The sequence below is a fragment of the Microtus pennsylvanicus genome, chromosome 5, assembly GCF_037038515.1.
Source record: "Microtus pennsylvanicus isolate mMicPen1 chromosome 5, mMicPen1.hap1, whole genome shotgun sequence".
In the NCBI taxonomy this organism is placed as follows: Eukaryota; Metazoa; Chordata; class Mammalia; order Rodentia; family Cricetidae; genus Microtus; species Microtus pennsylvanicus.
The window spans coordinates 90,088,152-90,101,686 of NC_134583.1; the positions used below are offsets into that span (position 1 = coordinate 90,088,152).

The 13,535-nt window shown below is 54.3% G+C and overlaps 1 protein-coding gene across 2 annotated transcripts in view; it reads left to right on the forward strand.

Annotated features, from left to right (window-relative positions):
• Positions 1-772: 772 nt before the first annotated feature.
• The window catches only part of Macrod1 (mono-ADP ribosylhydrolase 1), a 141,660-nt gene continuing 128,897 nt past the window's right edge, over positions 773-13,535 (forward strand). The window contains exons 1-3 of one of the 2 annotated variants that reach the window (XM_075973361.1): positions 773-1,178; positions 8,741-8,842; positions 9,587-9,703. In XM_075973361.1, the coding sequence (XP_075829476.1) occupies positions 887-1,178; positions 8,741-8,842; positions 9,587-9,703 (511 nt within the window). In that variant the 5' untranslated portion in view covers positions 773-886. The remainder of the gene's footprint in view (positions 1,179-8,740; positions 8,843-9,586; positions 9,704-13,535) is intronic. The other variant, XM_075973362.1, reaches the window with a different exon arrangement.

Sequence of the window (13,535 nt, forward strand, 5' to 3'; positions counted from 1 at the left end):
TGCTCTTTAACGGATGAGCCATCTCTCTAGCCACACAGATATGTGTCTTTAGGGGAAAAAATTACCCTAGTTAGTTGACCAGATAGTGCTCCTAGGTACCCAGATTTTATTTTATTTTTCTTTCTCTTTTCTTTTGTATATTCATTGATGGATCGATGGATCGACTGATTGACTGAGACAGGGTCTAGCTATGGGGCGGCACTGTAGTCAGGCTGGTCTTAAACTTTCCTAAAATCCTCCGGCCTCTGCCTCCCGAATGCTGGAATTACAGGTGTGCAGCACCACACCGGGTTGGCATCCAAGTTTCTGGCTTTCAAATCTCACTAGTGCCTTGGTTGCTCTGAAATTCAGTAGGCGCCGCTTCGCCCCTGGAGCTTCCGAGGAGCTTGAGCTCTTCTGCCTGGCTCGGGAGAAGCCGTCCAACCTGACAAATTGGTCTGCCGCATCTACCCCCTCCCCTTGGTGGACTGTAACCTGCGGCTGTTGTGGACCAGACGCGGAGCTGGGTGAAGCGTAGTGGCGGCGAGGCAAGCCCAGGTCTCTCTGCCTACAAAGCATGCGTTAGGGACAGATTTGAGTACTGAGCCAGGGCAGCTCGGCGGAAAGAACGAGGAAAGAGCTTCAGGAGGTTGGCTGCAGCCTCTCCCGGAGGACACAGACAGGCTGGGTGCGCACGTGTGTATACAAGTGCGTGAGCGCAGTGTGTCAGACCCGGACTACAAGTTCCAGAGTGCCCAGCGGCGCGCCGCCCGCGGTCTCTAAGCAGGTCGCCACGAGCTGGCACGCGCCACTCTCGTCCCAGAGTAAATAAGCGACCGAGCCCGACTCTCCTGAGCACCGTAAATAGAGTCCGAGTGGGCGGAGAGCCGCCCGGCACCGCCTGCTCATGTCGCTGCAGAGTCAAGTGTCCGGCCGCCTGGCACAGCTACGCGTGGCGGGGCAGCTGCTGGTTGCCCCGCGCCCCTGGCCCTGCCGCTCGGCGGGTGGCCCGCGGCCCCGCGGCAGTGCGTGCAGTCCCCCGGTGGCGCTAAGTGCGCACAGCCTCTGCGCGTGGCCCTCGGCGGGAGTTGGGGCGTGGGGGGCAGCGGGGCGTGGAGCCTGGGTGCGCACCTGGGCCCCCCTGGCCATGGCCGCGAAGGTGGACCTGAGCACCTCCACCGACTGGAAGGAGGCCAAATGTAAGTGTGAGCTCAGGGCATGGGCCTCCCGGGCCGAATGGCACCCCACATGTCCCGAGACACTTGGGGACCCCCCTCAGCCCACAGCCATGTCCAGCTCCCACACCAGGTCACCCCTTGACCAAGTGAGTGGGGAAGGCGGCTATATGGCCCCCAGGAACCGTTTACCCCGCCTTCCACCCAGATCGTCTGGGACCTGCCACCTTCCTCCATGGGCATGAGGGAAACTGAGGCCCAGTGTCAGAGCCTATTTCCCCAAGGTCAGGCTTGAGTGTGTAGAAGCAAAGTGTGGTATCTTGGCCTCCAATACCTTGCCTTGCATGCTGCTAGACATTTGGGGCCGAGTGGCAGGGATGGGCTGTGAGAGTAACACAGGGCTGGTGGCTGCCAGGTAGCTTCAGATAGCCCCAAGAGTGGCAGCTCGGGTGCCGGCCTCTCTAGGAGTGTGGTATGTGCCCGTTTTGCCCGCCTGCTGACTTCTGGCCCCTTGCCAGCAGCTACCCCCTTGTTGGGGGACTGGGCTCACCGAATGTGGGCTGGTGAGAGTCACTGATTGCCCCAAGAATGAAAGTATTTCTCCTTCTGGACAGGCATGCCGGGAAGGGGCCACAGGTCCTGGACGACCGTGTCTCTTACTGAAACGCAAAGTCCAGAGTCCCAAATAGTCCTGAGCAGCAGCCCAGCTGCCCCTGCCCTTCAGAGCCAGTCCCTCCCCTATGACTCTGGGCGGATCCTCTTTCAAAAGAGCTGGGAAGGCGCCTGTCTCATTGGCTAGGCTGCTGGTGGGCATGACCATGCGGGCTGGGCCACCCGGGTCAAACTGGGTTGAAGCTAACCTCAGATTGGGACGTTTTTCGGAAAGAGAACTTCTCCCTGTGGTTTGAGTTGCCTGTCTGCTCAGGATCCTAAAGCACTTGACAGTCTTGTCTGGGAGCAGAGAAAACTTGCCACTCCCTCAAACTTGGCTGGAGGTTGGGGCCTGGCCCAGAACTCCAGCAGAGGGAGTCATTGTCCCTTCTTAGAGTTCATCTTTCTCTTGGTGGAGAGCAGCAACCCAGGGAGGTGGCAGAGGGCTGGGACAGTATCACACCTAGTGTAGGATCTGCCTCTGTCCTGCTCCCCTGGGTCTGTTGAAGCCCGGTGAGCTGGTCGTTGAGGCTCTGGAGAGTCTCTGGTCTCTGCCATTTCCAGTGGGTGTACTAGGATTACAGATACCGGTGCAGCTTCGTCTGGCCTTTAGGCTTATGCGTGGGTTCTGGTGTTCAAACTCGGTGTCCAGGCTTGCATGGCAAGTGCATTCACCCACTGAGCCATCTCCTTAGCGCTCAGTCAATAAACTTTTACCTCATATCCAGTAGGGGCCAGCACTGTAGGACTCAGCAGAGAGTGGGGAGGCAGTAGTCTGTCTAGTGGGGAAAACTATTGACATGGTCTCTGTCCTGTGGGCACTATGGGGAAACTGTGTTGGCTGGGCCACCTGAGCTGGGGAGGTCAGAGGGAGATCAGTGACCTGAGGTAAAGAAGCTGACTGGGAAGGGCATTCCAGGGTCAGGAGGGAGGGCTAGACTTAGAGGAGGTTCCCACTGTGACCAAAGCAGTCCTGAGGCATCATCGGTGACAGTGGCTGGCAGGTGAGCAGTTGAGACAAGGTCTCTCTCGTGTTTTAGTTACCTAGTGTGTAGAAGAGGTTACTCCAAGTCTCCTGGGACAGCAGGCTCTGGACATGGAAATGGAGGGATGGCCTGGTCAAAAGACTTTTTTTTTCTTTTGAGACAGTGTTTCTCCATGTAATCCTGAAACTTACTATGTAGGCCAGATTGGCCTCAAACTCACAGAAATCCACCTATCTTAAAGATTTTGTTTTTTTAAAAAAAGGTTAGGCTTGGGGGGGCTGGAGAGATGGCTCAGTGGTTAAGAACACTGACTGCTTTTCCAAAGGACCCAGGTTCAATTCCCAGTACCCACATGGCAGCTCATGACTGTTCGTTATTTCAGTTCTAAGGGATCTGATACCTTCACACCAATGCATGTAAAATAAAGTTAAATTTTAAAAAAAAGTTTTTTAAAAAAAGTTTAGGATTAGTGGCACATGCCTGTAATCCCAGCACTTGGTTGGCAGAAGCAGGCAGATCTCTGAGTTCCCGATCATTCTGGTCTGCAAGGCAAGTTCTAGGCCAGCCAGGACTACACAGTGAGACCTGTCTCCAAAAACAAGACAACAAACAAGCAAAGCCTTCCTTTGTGGCCCAGGCTGACCTGGATCTCACCCTGTAGTCCACATGTACACGTTATGACAGTCTGTGTGGCCTTCCACGTGTGTATACACTTTCTTTTGTAGACAGACCATCCTGATGCGTGTCTCTAACGGACATGTGCTTTCAGGGATGTATCTAAATGAGGATGAGATATCCAGATGCTTGCTCTCCTGAGGTGATCTTCTGTCAGAGACTGGCACACAGTGGGCACATTCCCACAACACTAATGTATAGGCAGTTTAGGATAAAAAAATATGGCCGGGTGATGGTGCACACCCTTAATCCCAGCACTCAGGAGTCAGAGGCAGGTGGATCTCTGTGAGTTCAACGCTAGCCTTGTCTGCAGAGTGAGTTCCAGGACAGCCAAGGCTGTTCCACAGTAAAACCTGGTCTCGAAAACCCACCACCACCAACAATTATATATATGTAATAGCAATGGGTGTGAAAACCCTCGAACCCTTGGGCAGGGCTCCTCACCTCAGGGGGAAGCCAAAGCAGCCTGGGGTTGCTTGGTGGCACCTGCTCTCACCCAGGGCAGCCCACGTTAGCTTTTGTATCGCTGTGACCACAATACTTCATTGAAGGGAAGAAAAAAGAGACTCATTTTGGCTCTGTGCAGAGGGTCAGGAAGGCATGATGCACACCTCTGATTCTAGCACTCAGAAGTAGAGGCAGGAGGATTGCTGTGAGTTTGAGACTGGTGTAGCAAGGATGGTGCTACCTGGCAAGACTCTGTCTTAAACAAAAGGAAACTACGACCATGGTGGCAGGAGTGGCTGGTGATGAGGAGGTTGAGGGTGAGGCAGGAAGTATGGCCAGTCAGCCCCCACCTCCCCAAGCTTGTAAAATGTGACGTGAGCCCTGAGCCCGTGGGGACTTCAGATTCAAAGCATAATCTCACCCAGGCAGCAGGCTGCAGGCTCACAGCAGGAGGGCAGAGGAGAGGCTGAAGAGCAAGCATCAGTGCCTGGGAAGGGCTCAGCCTTCCAGAAGAATCTCCTTATGGGGTGCTGTGCTATGTCCATTGCCTGCTGGGGTCCAGCTAGAGAGGCCTTGCCCAAGGCTCAGCTCCTTCTTCACCTCCTTGTTGGCTGCCTGCTTCTCTGGGTCCATTAACCATCCGGATGAGGACAACCACCAGGCTGGATCCCCTCATCAGGAGACATGTAGGCTTTTGTTTTTGTTTTGGAGACAGTGTCTCCTGTAGCCTAGCATGGCCTCTAACTCCCTGTCTCATGGAGGATGACTTTGATCCCCCTGCCTGTACATTATTCCAGATGCTGAGATTACAGGTATGCACTACCAAGCCTGGCTTATATGATCCTGAGGGTCGAGCCAAGTGCTGAGCTTTGTTAGTGGCAGATCTGATTGCACTGGTTAACCTAATCCCCTTGGTTCTTGGGTGCCACAGTACCCTCCCTCCAACTAAGGGCCTCTTTAGGAGACTGGAAATAGGTTGGAGAGATGGCTCAGCAGTTTAGAGCCCTGATTGATCATTTAGAGAGCGTGGGCTCGCTCTTCAGCTCTCCACAGTGACCCACAACCACCCATCTCCAGTTCCAGGGGACCCAATGCCTCTTCTGGCCTCTAACGGCACCAGAGAGACACATGGTGCACATACATACATGCAAGCAAAATACCCATGCAATACAATAAAATAAATACATATTTAAAAATTACTTTAAAAAAGACTGGAAATTTCACACTGAAAGGCTGTTGAGCAAACTTAGCTGGGACTATCAGGAACATCTAGGGACACTGTCCTACCCTCGGCTTCTTGGACCATGCTGGAGCAGAACTGTGTACTGAAAAGAAGGAACGTTGGTGCGGTCCGACTCCAGCAAGTCCCAGGATCACGGCTGCATGCTCCCTGGGCCTCCATTTCATCATCTGTGAAGTGGGATCAATAGTTCCTGCTGTCGTGCTGGGCTCACATTGGAGTGACAGAGCTGTCCCTTTCACATTTCTTCCCAGCCTCCAATCCACTCTGTGCTGGGCTCTTACAAACCAGCCTGCAGTCCCCATCCCCGGTGGCTCATGGTGAGATTCCTATGCTTCAGCTGCAGGTCCTGTTGGAGGGGCCAGGATTGAGGACCGTAGGGAACATCATCTCAGTGACAGTGTCTCTGATGGGACTGCTGAGCCAGCGTATCATCCAGGCGCACCTGAGAATGAGGGGTGAGGGCATCTCTTCCATGTTGGGATGCAGTGTGAGTGGAGGCAGGTCGAGAGCTGCAGTGGGCTTCACACTCTGTTCTTCCCTGCTTGAGTCTCTGCTCCCAGGGGCCAGTGAGCACAGGTGATTAATGCCACAGACGCTGCACGTTTTTGTGTTCAAGTGCACAACCTTATCAGCTGTGCCCACCTGGTGTTCTGCAGACTCAGCCCCCCCCCCCCGCACCCCTACAGGTTCAGCCTGTCTCATCTCTCTGAACAACGTCTTGCAAAGTGTCATAAAGATACTTCTTAAAACACATCATTGAATTCCCGTTTGCCTAGCGCGCTTTATGGCTCTGGCAGAGCCTGCTTCCTCCTGCCCAGCTTTTGTGCCCGCGAGCCTCTGGAAGCTTAGTCTGGGGTCAGGCTTCCCCATCAAAATTTACTGCGAACATCTTTTTACAACACCTGTCTCAGTGAGCCGTGAAATACTCTTGCCTCTTCAAAAATGATAGAGAATGAAAATGCATGTTTTACATCTTTTATAAAAAAATAAAACCCACTTGTGCTTTAAGTCTGCATCTGACTTGGAGGAGGTGGGTAGTGACTTCTGTGTGGGGCAGAGGAGGCCTGGGAGATGATCCTCAAAGCTGGAGCTGAGGTGAAGAACAAGTGCTTGGGCCCCGGGGCAGAGAAGCATCTCAGGCAGCTGTGTAGTTTTCTGCTCCTCAAGAGTCTGCCATGACCGTGGCTGTGTTTGGAGATGGAGACACAGTACTGGTGTGCTGGCCTTTTGTTCATGTCTCATACAGCCCAGGGTAGCCTTGAACTCCTCATCCTCCTGCCTCTGCTTGACAAATGCTGGGATAACAGTTGTGTGTCACCATATCTGGCTCATGCTGGCCTTTTGAGGTTGTGTATTTGGGGACCAGCCCTGACAGGGACAGACTGACAGATCTCCCTGAGACTGGTGTAGTGGTGGTTGTGGCAGAGACAGTGCTCAGTCTCTGGGAAACAGTGCTCTATTTGGACTCCATTGGAGCAAGAGGGCCTTGGGAACTGTGGCCATTCAAAGCAGGCCACCAAGGTTATGAAGGACAGATCCACTTCAGGTTTCTTTCATCTGGGTCCGACAAGGGCTCTAAGGTGGTGACATCTGTCAGATGTGTCTGCCAGGGGTCTGGGTGTCCTTGGGCCGTGGGCCTCATTCCATGTGGTTTGCAGGGTTGGTCCCAGCCTGACCATCTCAGCAGTGCCTGTAGCTGGTCTGCGGTAGCTGGCAAGCAGCGGAGTCACCACAGCTTCCTGGTGCCAGCTCAGGGTCTAACCGGCTGGAAGCATCCACACTTGACTGTGCCAAGGTTCAGGGTGTCTGGTCACGATTGCATGTGATAACTAGTATGGGGAGCTAAATAACAGCCAGAATTCTGCTGCCCTGCTTTCCCCCGGGAAGGCTTTGCTCTCTCAAATCCTGCCCTGGTGGGCGCCCCTCCTGAGGATCTGTAGTCCTGCCTTCTTTTCCTGAAACTGGGACAGGGCTTGAACCCAGGACCCATGCTTGCTAGCTGAGCACCTTACCACGGAGCCACTGTTGTTGCTGGTCCCCTATGCCCTGCCTTCTCTCTCTGCTTTGGCTGTTCCTGTTTCCCTCCACATCACCCCCAAATGTTCCCTTTGCCTCAGCACTTCTGCACAGGCAGGCCCTCTGCCTGGATGGCTGCTCAACCAGCTGATCCTCAGCCTTCAGGTTTTAGCTCTTCACTGATCATCCATGGCCCCTTGCACATACTGTGCTGGTGGGGAATGGCACAGATCCTTACATGGATAGATCTTATTGGTTGATGTCCAGCACACAGACTCTTAAGATTCAAAACAGGGTTTCTCTGTGTAACAATCCTGGGACTCGCTTTGTAGACCAGGTTGGCCTCTAACTCACAGAGATCTGCCTACCTCTGCCTCCCGAGTGCTGGGATTAAAGGCATGCACCATTTAAGTGGAGAAGGGAACGGAGAGGGTAATGATAACTTGGAAGATAAACTGCTATTCCAGGTATAGCAGGTACAGAGGCTCTGAGCAGAAAATCTCCTGGGGGTTTGAGGAGCAGGTTGGTAAATGGCCGGGTAGGGTCGGTGGGTATAGTTAGGAGGACAGGCTTGGAAATGGGGTAATGCAAGGGTCAGCTTGGGGTCAGTTACTGCTCTTAGGTTTGAGCTGAGTCTCACCTAGAGGAGGGGAGGTGGTAGTGAAGTTGGAACCCAGGGCTTTGTGCAAGCATTCCACTAGCTGACCTATATCCCTATACTGGACTCCTATCTGTTTTCTGCTGTGTGCTATCCCCTCTCCATTTCCCTAACCTGGGTTTGAGGGCACCTGGGGGGGGGCTAAGTGTATAGATAGCCTCTCACCAGCAGGGGGAGCCTGTGAGCCGTAAACCTGGACTAAGCTGTAGCAGATCAGCCTCTTGAGGTGGCTCAAACGCACTACAGCAAGGGAAGGTCTGGCTTGGGGCAGCGGGGACCAACTTGGCTTACTCAGAGTCTGTGAGCAGGTGGGGACCTGGGTCCTCACTCACCATCTGAGTGACTTCAGGCTGCCTCCCAAGTGCCTGATGCCTCCTCTGTAAAAATGGGAACATTTGCCTGCAGGCTGCATAGAAACCCCGGCCAGTGCTGGGAGGATGCTGACAGCGGGCTCCAGATCTGCCAGTCTGTCTTTGAGGATATTTGTCTTGCCATCAGTGACATTGTGACTGACAAGAGACAGAGCATCACCAGCCTGCCTGGTTTAGTGCATGCGAGTTTGCAATTGTTCTGCAAGGATATCTCACCCCACTACGATGCAGATATGAGGGGCTTAGAGATGTTTAAGTATCGGGAAGGGACCAGGTTGAATTCTGAACTGGTGTCTGCAGTGACTGAACAAGTCCTTCAGTTTCCCTGGGCCTCAGTTTCTCTTCCTGAACAAAGACAACAGGGCAAGACGTTGTGGAGTCGTCTGTGTCTCTGTCCCTGAGGGCTATGGGAAGCACGGCTGGTAGGATTGGGTTGCACTCTTGGATTCAGCAGGAACTCTGAGGAGGAGGAGGCCTGCGTGGGGCCCCTCTTCACCCTGCCATACTGACTCTGCTTCCTGCCTGTCCTGCCCCTGCAGCCTTTCTGAAGGGCTTGAGTGACAAGCAGAGGGAGGAGCACTACTTCTGCAGGGACTTCATTAAGCTGAAGAAGATCCCCACATGGAAGGAGACCGCAAAAGGTAGGCCCTATTCTCGGGGCATGCCAGGGGCCCCTACAGAATGGCTTGGGAGGATCTGCTAGAGCATCTAGTGGTACCAACTGAGTGTTCCCTCCATCCAGGCTCTCTGCACGTGTCACCAACTGAGTGTTCCCTCCATCCAGGCTCTCTCATGTGTCACGTCATTTCATTAGTGACATTGCCTGAGGCCAGTTTGGTTTTCAGTTCCATGACAGCATTAAGAAGCCAGCTCCAGGCCACATAAGCCATTACCTCGGGTAACTCAGTTTCTGGGAGCTGTGCTGTGCTGCCGTGATGCGCTTGCTTACAGGGGCATGCTGGGGAACTCCTGAGGCCTGAAAGTGTAGGTGTGGTAACCCATGACCCCAAGCAAGCCACTTATCCCACCTCAGCCTCTGTGTGACACCTAAAAATGGAGTGTGAGAAGTCAGGTGTGGTAGGGTGTTCCTGTAAGCCTAGCCCTTGGAAGGTAGAGGCAGGAAGATGAGGAGTTGAAGGCCAATCTTCGCTATGTAGCAAGTTGGGACCAGCCTGTCTCAAAAATTAGGAAACCAGAGGGTATGTGAGATCACCAACACTTCCTGGATGATTACTGTAAAGGCCTTGTGTACACACAGTAGGTCTCGTCCAGAGTAGGATGTCACCACCACCATCAGTGGCCACTCGCTACCCTTTTGGCTCTTTGCCCATGGGCTTTGGCTGAGTGACTCTGCAGTGAAGGCCCCTTAACCCTGCCTGTTGCAGGGGTGACTGTGAAAGTGGAGGACCCCAAGTATAAGAAGGACAAGCAGCTGAATGAGAAAATCTCCCTGTTCCGAGGGGACATCACCAAGCTGGAAGTGGATGCCATTGTCAACGCTGGTGAGTGACTGGCCTGAGTCAGAGGCCTGAGGGGGCCACTTTGTCACATTCGGCTTGGTCGGTGTGCCAAAAATGGGTGGGCGCCACCTGGCTCCAGAGAGCCTCTCAGTTGCTGGTGTGGATGGCTTGCTGGCGCCACAGGAGCCCAGCGTGGCGGCTACTTGGGCTCTTTTCTCTTGAAGCCCTGACCTGCCTTGAGGGGGCACCTCGCTCTGCCAAGCTGCCTTGCAGCTCTGAGGCCCATTAGCAGTGGGGATGGGGGAGAGCACCACTGGAAAGTTGCCACACTGCCCTGCCTCAGAGGTGGAGACCAGAGCCAGCTCTCTTCATCCTGGGGAGGGGGCTGTGGCTGCTTCCCCACCCCCACCAGCCCTGCCTCACTGCACACCTGACCAGGTGAGGGAGCTCATGGAGGCAAGGGAGTGTACAGAGAGGTCCCCTCAGCCCCCTGGCAGCTCTCCAGCGTCTGGGCTGGGAGCTGCTCAGCTTCCTGCGTGTGTTCTCCTCTTGCTGGCTTGGCAGTTTATTGTGATGAGCAGAGTGGAAGCAGCTGCTTCTCTGGGGGAGGGAAGAATGCTGTGGTGTTTGTCTGGCTGAGGTCAAGAGGCTCTGGAAAGGGTTCTGGAGTCACCAGGAACGGGTGTCTGGGGCCAGTAAAGACTAGCATGTGCATAGGAACGTCTTGGAACAAGGTTGGGTAGGTGCCCTCCCTCCCTCCCTCCCTCCCTCCCTCCCTCCCTCCCTCCCTTCCTCCCTCATACAACCCTCAGGAACTACGGCTGGCATCAGAGGTGTCTTTTTCTATGATTGTGTGACTATCAGGAAGAGCTCCTAACACAGGGCTCTCGTGTACAGGGAGAACCCCATCATGCCTGTCCCTGCCCCTGTGCAGCCCACAGCACCCCAGGTGCTTCTGGACCTCCTCTCGCCTTCTGGCTTGCAGAAGCTCTGCAGCTTGGCAGAGCGAGGTGCCCCCACAAGGCAGTTGGTCCCTGCAGGACTCTGGAACAGGGAGCTGCTGATGCTGTCAGTGTCTCTTTGGTCTCCCTAAGTAACTGGGCTCCCAGCAGAGGTGACTGCTCTCTCTGTCCTGGACCTTTGCGTTTGTGATCTTGGTGGCATTTCTGGCAGTGTTTGCAGAGGGATAACACTGTGCCCTCCTCCCACCCTGCCTGTCTCAGTGATGGGTGACACTCAGTGCCAGAAAGAGCTGGGTCACCTCTGCCTTTCTGGCTGTTGCTCTGTGTGTCTCCCTTGGGCACCTGACTCAGGGTGGGTGGCAGGCTGTTCAATGGATCAATCTGAGTGAAGATAGCTTTGGTTTGCACACCTGCCCCTCAGGAAGTCTCTTGGGTCTGCCTTGCCCTGGCACCTGGCCCTGCAGGCCACTGCCAAAGGTGTGGATGGCACCCAGTGGTTCCTTTCCTGTTGAGTTGTAAAATGGACAATGGAAAAGCAGGTGCCTTGCCTTGTGAGTCCCCTGGCAGCCTGGCCAGTGAACAAATTTGGGTTTAGGGACCAAGGTTGGTATCACAGGATTCATGGAACAGGAAAAGGCTCTGGAGGCTTGGACATGGGGCATGGATTGGCCTATGAGATCTCTCGCTGAGGAGCACGCCAGCACTGGCTGAGCTGGCTGCCCTGGGCTGGTGGCCTTGCTGGTCATGCTTCCCTCAAGACATGGCATCCTTGCATCTGCCAGGCTTCCTTTTGTCCCCGTACAGTGGGGAGGATGGAAAGTGACCCATCGGGTTGTTGGGGACGTGCAAGGTAGGAATGACCTGCACAGGAGCCAATTACAGCTCAACGAGAAAAGGACTTGGTGCCTCCTGCAGATGAGCAGCCTTCCCGTCTCTTGCTTGCCTTGTGAACCCAACGTCTTAGTGTGTTTTCTTGAGATCTTTTTCTAGAAAGGGGCTCAGTCGGGATTTAGAACTCTTCCAGAGTGGCAAGCAGTGGCAGAAGCAGGTGTTGGACATGGATTTCCCATGCAGAGCCTACATCCCCAGTGTTTGATGTGGTATTGGCATTGGTCATCCCCTTGGGCCCTGGCTTCACCCCGGCAGCATCACCCACCAGGGGGCAGCAGAGATTGCATTTCCAAGGAACCCATAAATCAGCCTTTATTAGTGAAATAAAAGTCGCAGGCAATGTGGGGCTTTTCAGGGCTGCATAAATCTGCGTCCGAGCCTCGTGAAACCCATATGTGCTTAATTCATATGTAAAGTTTCAAGCAGGAAGAGAATGCATGTCCATTAAATTCTATTTGACTTGATTATAATCATTAGCCGTGAATAATTGCTTCTCATTGCCGACCGCAGAGCCACCACAATAGGCGAGAGGAGAGAGCAATTATCTCGGGGTGGGAATTTTTAAATTTTTATTTTTGAAGCCAGGGGTAGCATTGGCCTGTGGGCATTTGATGGCCTGTGGAGCAAGTGTGGACTGGGAGTGGCTGGGGTCTCGAAGTCCCACCAGGCTTCCACAGCGTGTGTGTGTGTGTCCATCCTCATTTTGTTCTCACTGTGTCTCTGTTTCCAGATGGGGAGGAGTGTCCCCCTGGGCCTCACTCCAGCTGCAAGAACACGAATGAGAAGGATGTGGGGGAACTAGAGGGGGCCTGTGAGGGAACGGGGAGGTCTGGATCCTTATCCCATGCTGAGAAGTGGGAAGCTTAAGGGAGAGCATCTGTGCCTTGGTATAGGACCCAGGCAACGCCTGCGAAGGACTGGTCCAGTGCCCTCCCCTGCCACCCGCCCCACCCCCATCTTTCTACTAGCCACTTGGCATTTTGAAGGCCAGGACTGATTTTAACCCTGCCAAAAGGGCATGTGTGAGGTGTGACGTGACGGTGTCCCTGTGCGTCTGTGATACCGCTGTACGCTTATGTGGCAGGGGGCGGAAGGCATGACTGCTGAGTGGCAGGGTTAAGGTCACAGGGCAAGCCACGCTCACTGAACTCTCCCCATAGCCGCCCCATGGACTGATGGCCAAGGCCACATGCCAGGGCAGCACCCAGGAGAGCCTCAAGCTCCTGCCATCGGTGCCAGCCACAACTGGCTGAATGGGGTATGCCACATTCATCTTAATTAAATTGACTGCCACACTGGCAAGATAAGCTAGGGAGCCCCTGTGGCCACTCTCTCCTCCAGGCACTGGAGATGCTGGGGGCAGTGCCTGTCTCTAGTGTCCTCTGACCCCCAGGGGTGGGTGGGGAGAGCTCAGGTCTGGGGTTCTCCACATGGGGCAGGGGGTGTTGTGGCTATCATGTGTTTGAGTCTTTTCTGTGCCTCGAAGGATGTGACCTTAAATCTATGTCTTGAATGTCTACCTCAGCAGCCTGGTGTCTGTGGGCCCCTGGGCCTGAGATGGCCAACTCCCAGCCTGTAGTCTGGACACAAAGACCCTCATTCTTGGCCAGCCCAGGGATCCAGTGGCCTGGCGTTGGCCTTAGAGTCATCTCAGGGCAGAGCATACATGAACGAGACAGCCATTTTTCTCTTCAGAGCAATCTCAGGCTGTGCATGTGTGTCAGGGCATCACCGAGGCCTTTGGAGTGGAATCGGGGGCTCCTGCCGGCACCTCCCATCCCTCAGGTCCTCATCTGAAAGCTGCCATCATCCTCAGCCCCAGCCAGTGTGGGAGCGAGGATGACACATGTTTAGGCCTGACACACAGAGGCCCCAGTAAATTAGTCCTGAGGAAGTCAGGAGCAAGAGCGGCTAAGTAGAATATAATGTGACACAGCGCCGGGAGGGAGGTTTGAATAAAGTGTGCGTGACGCCGCAGGGACCAATTAATTCTGCAAGGAGGTGGCGGGAGGCGAGGTGGG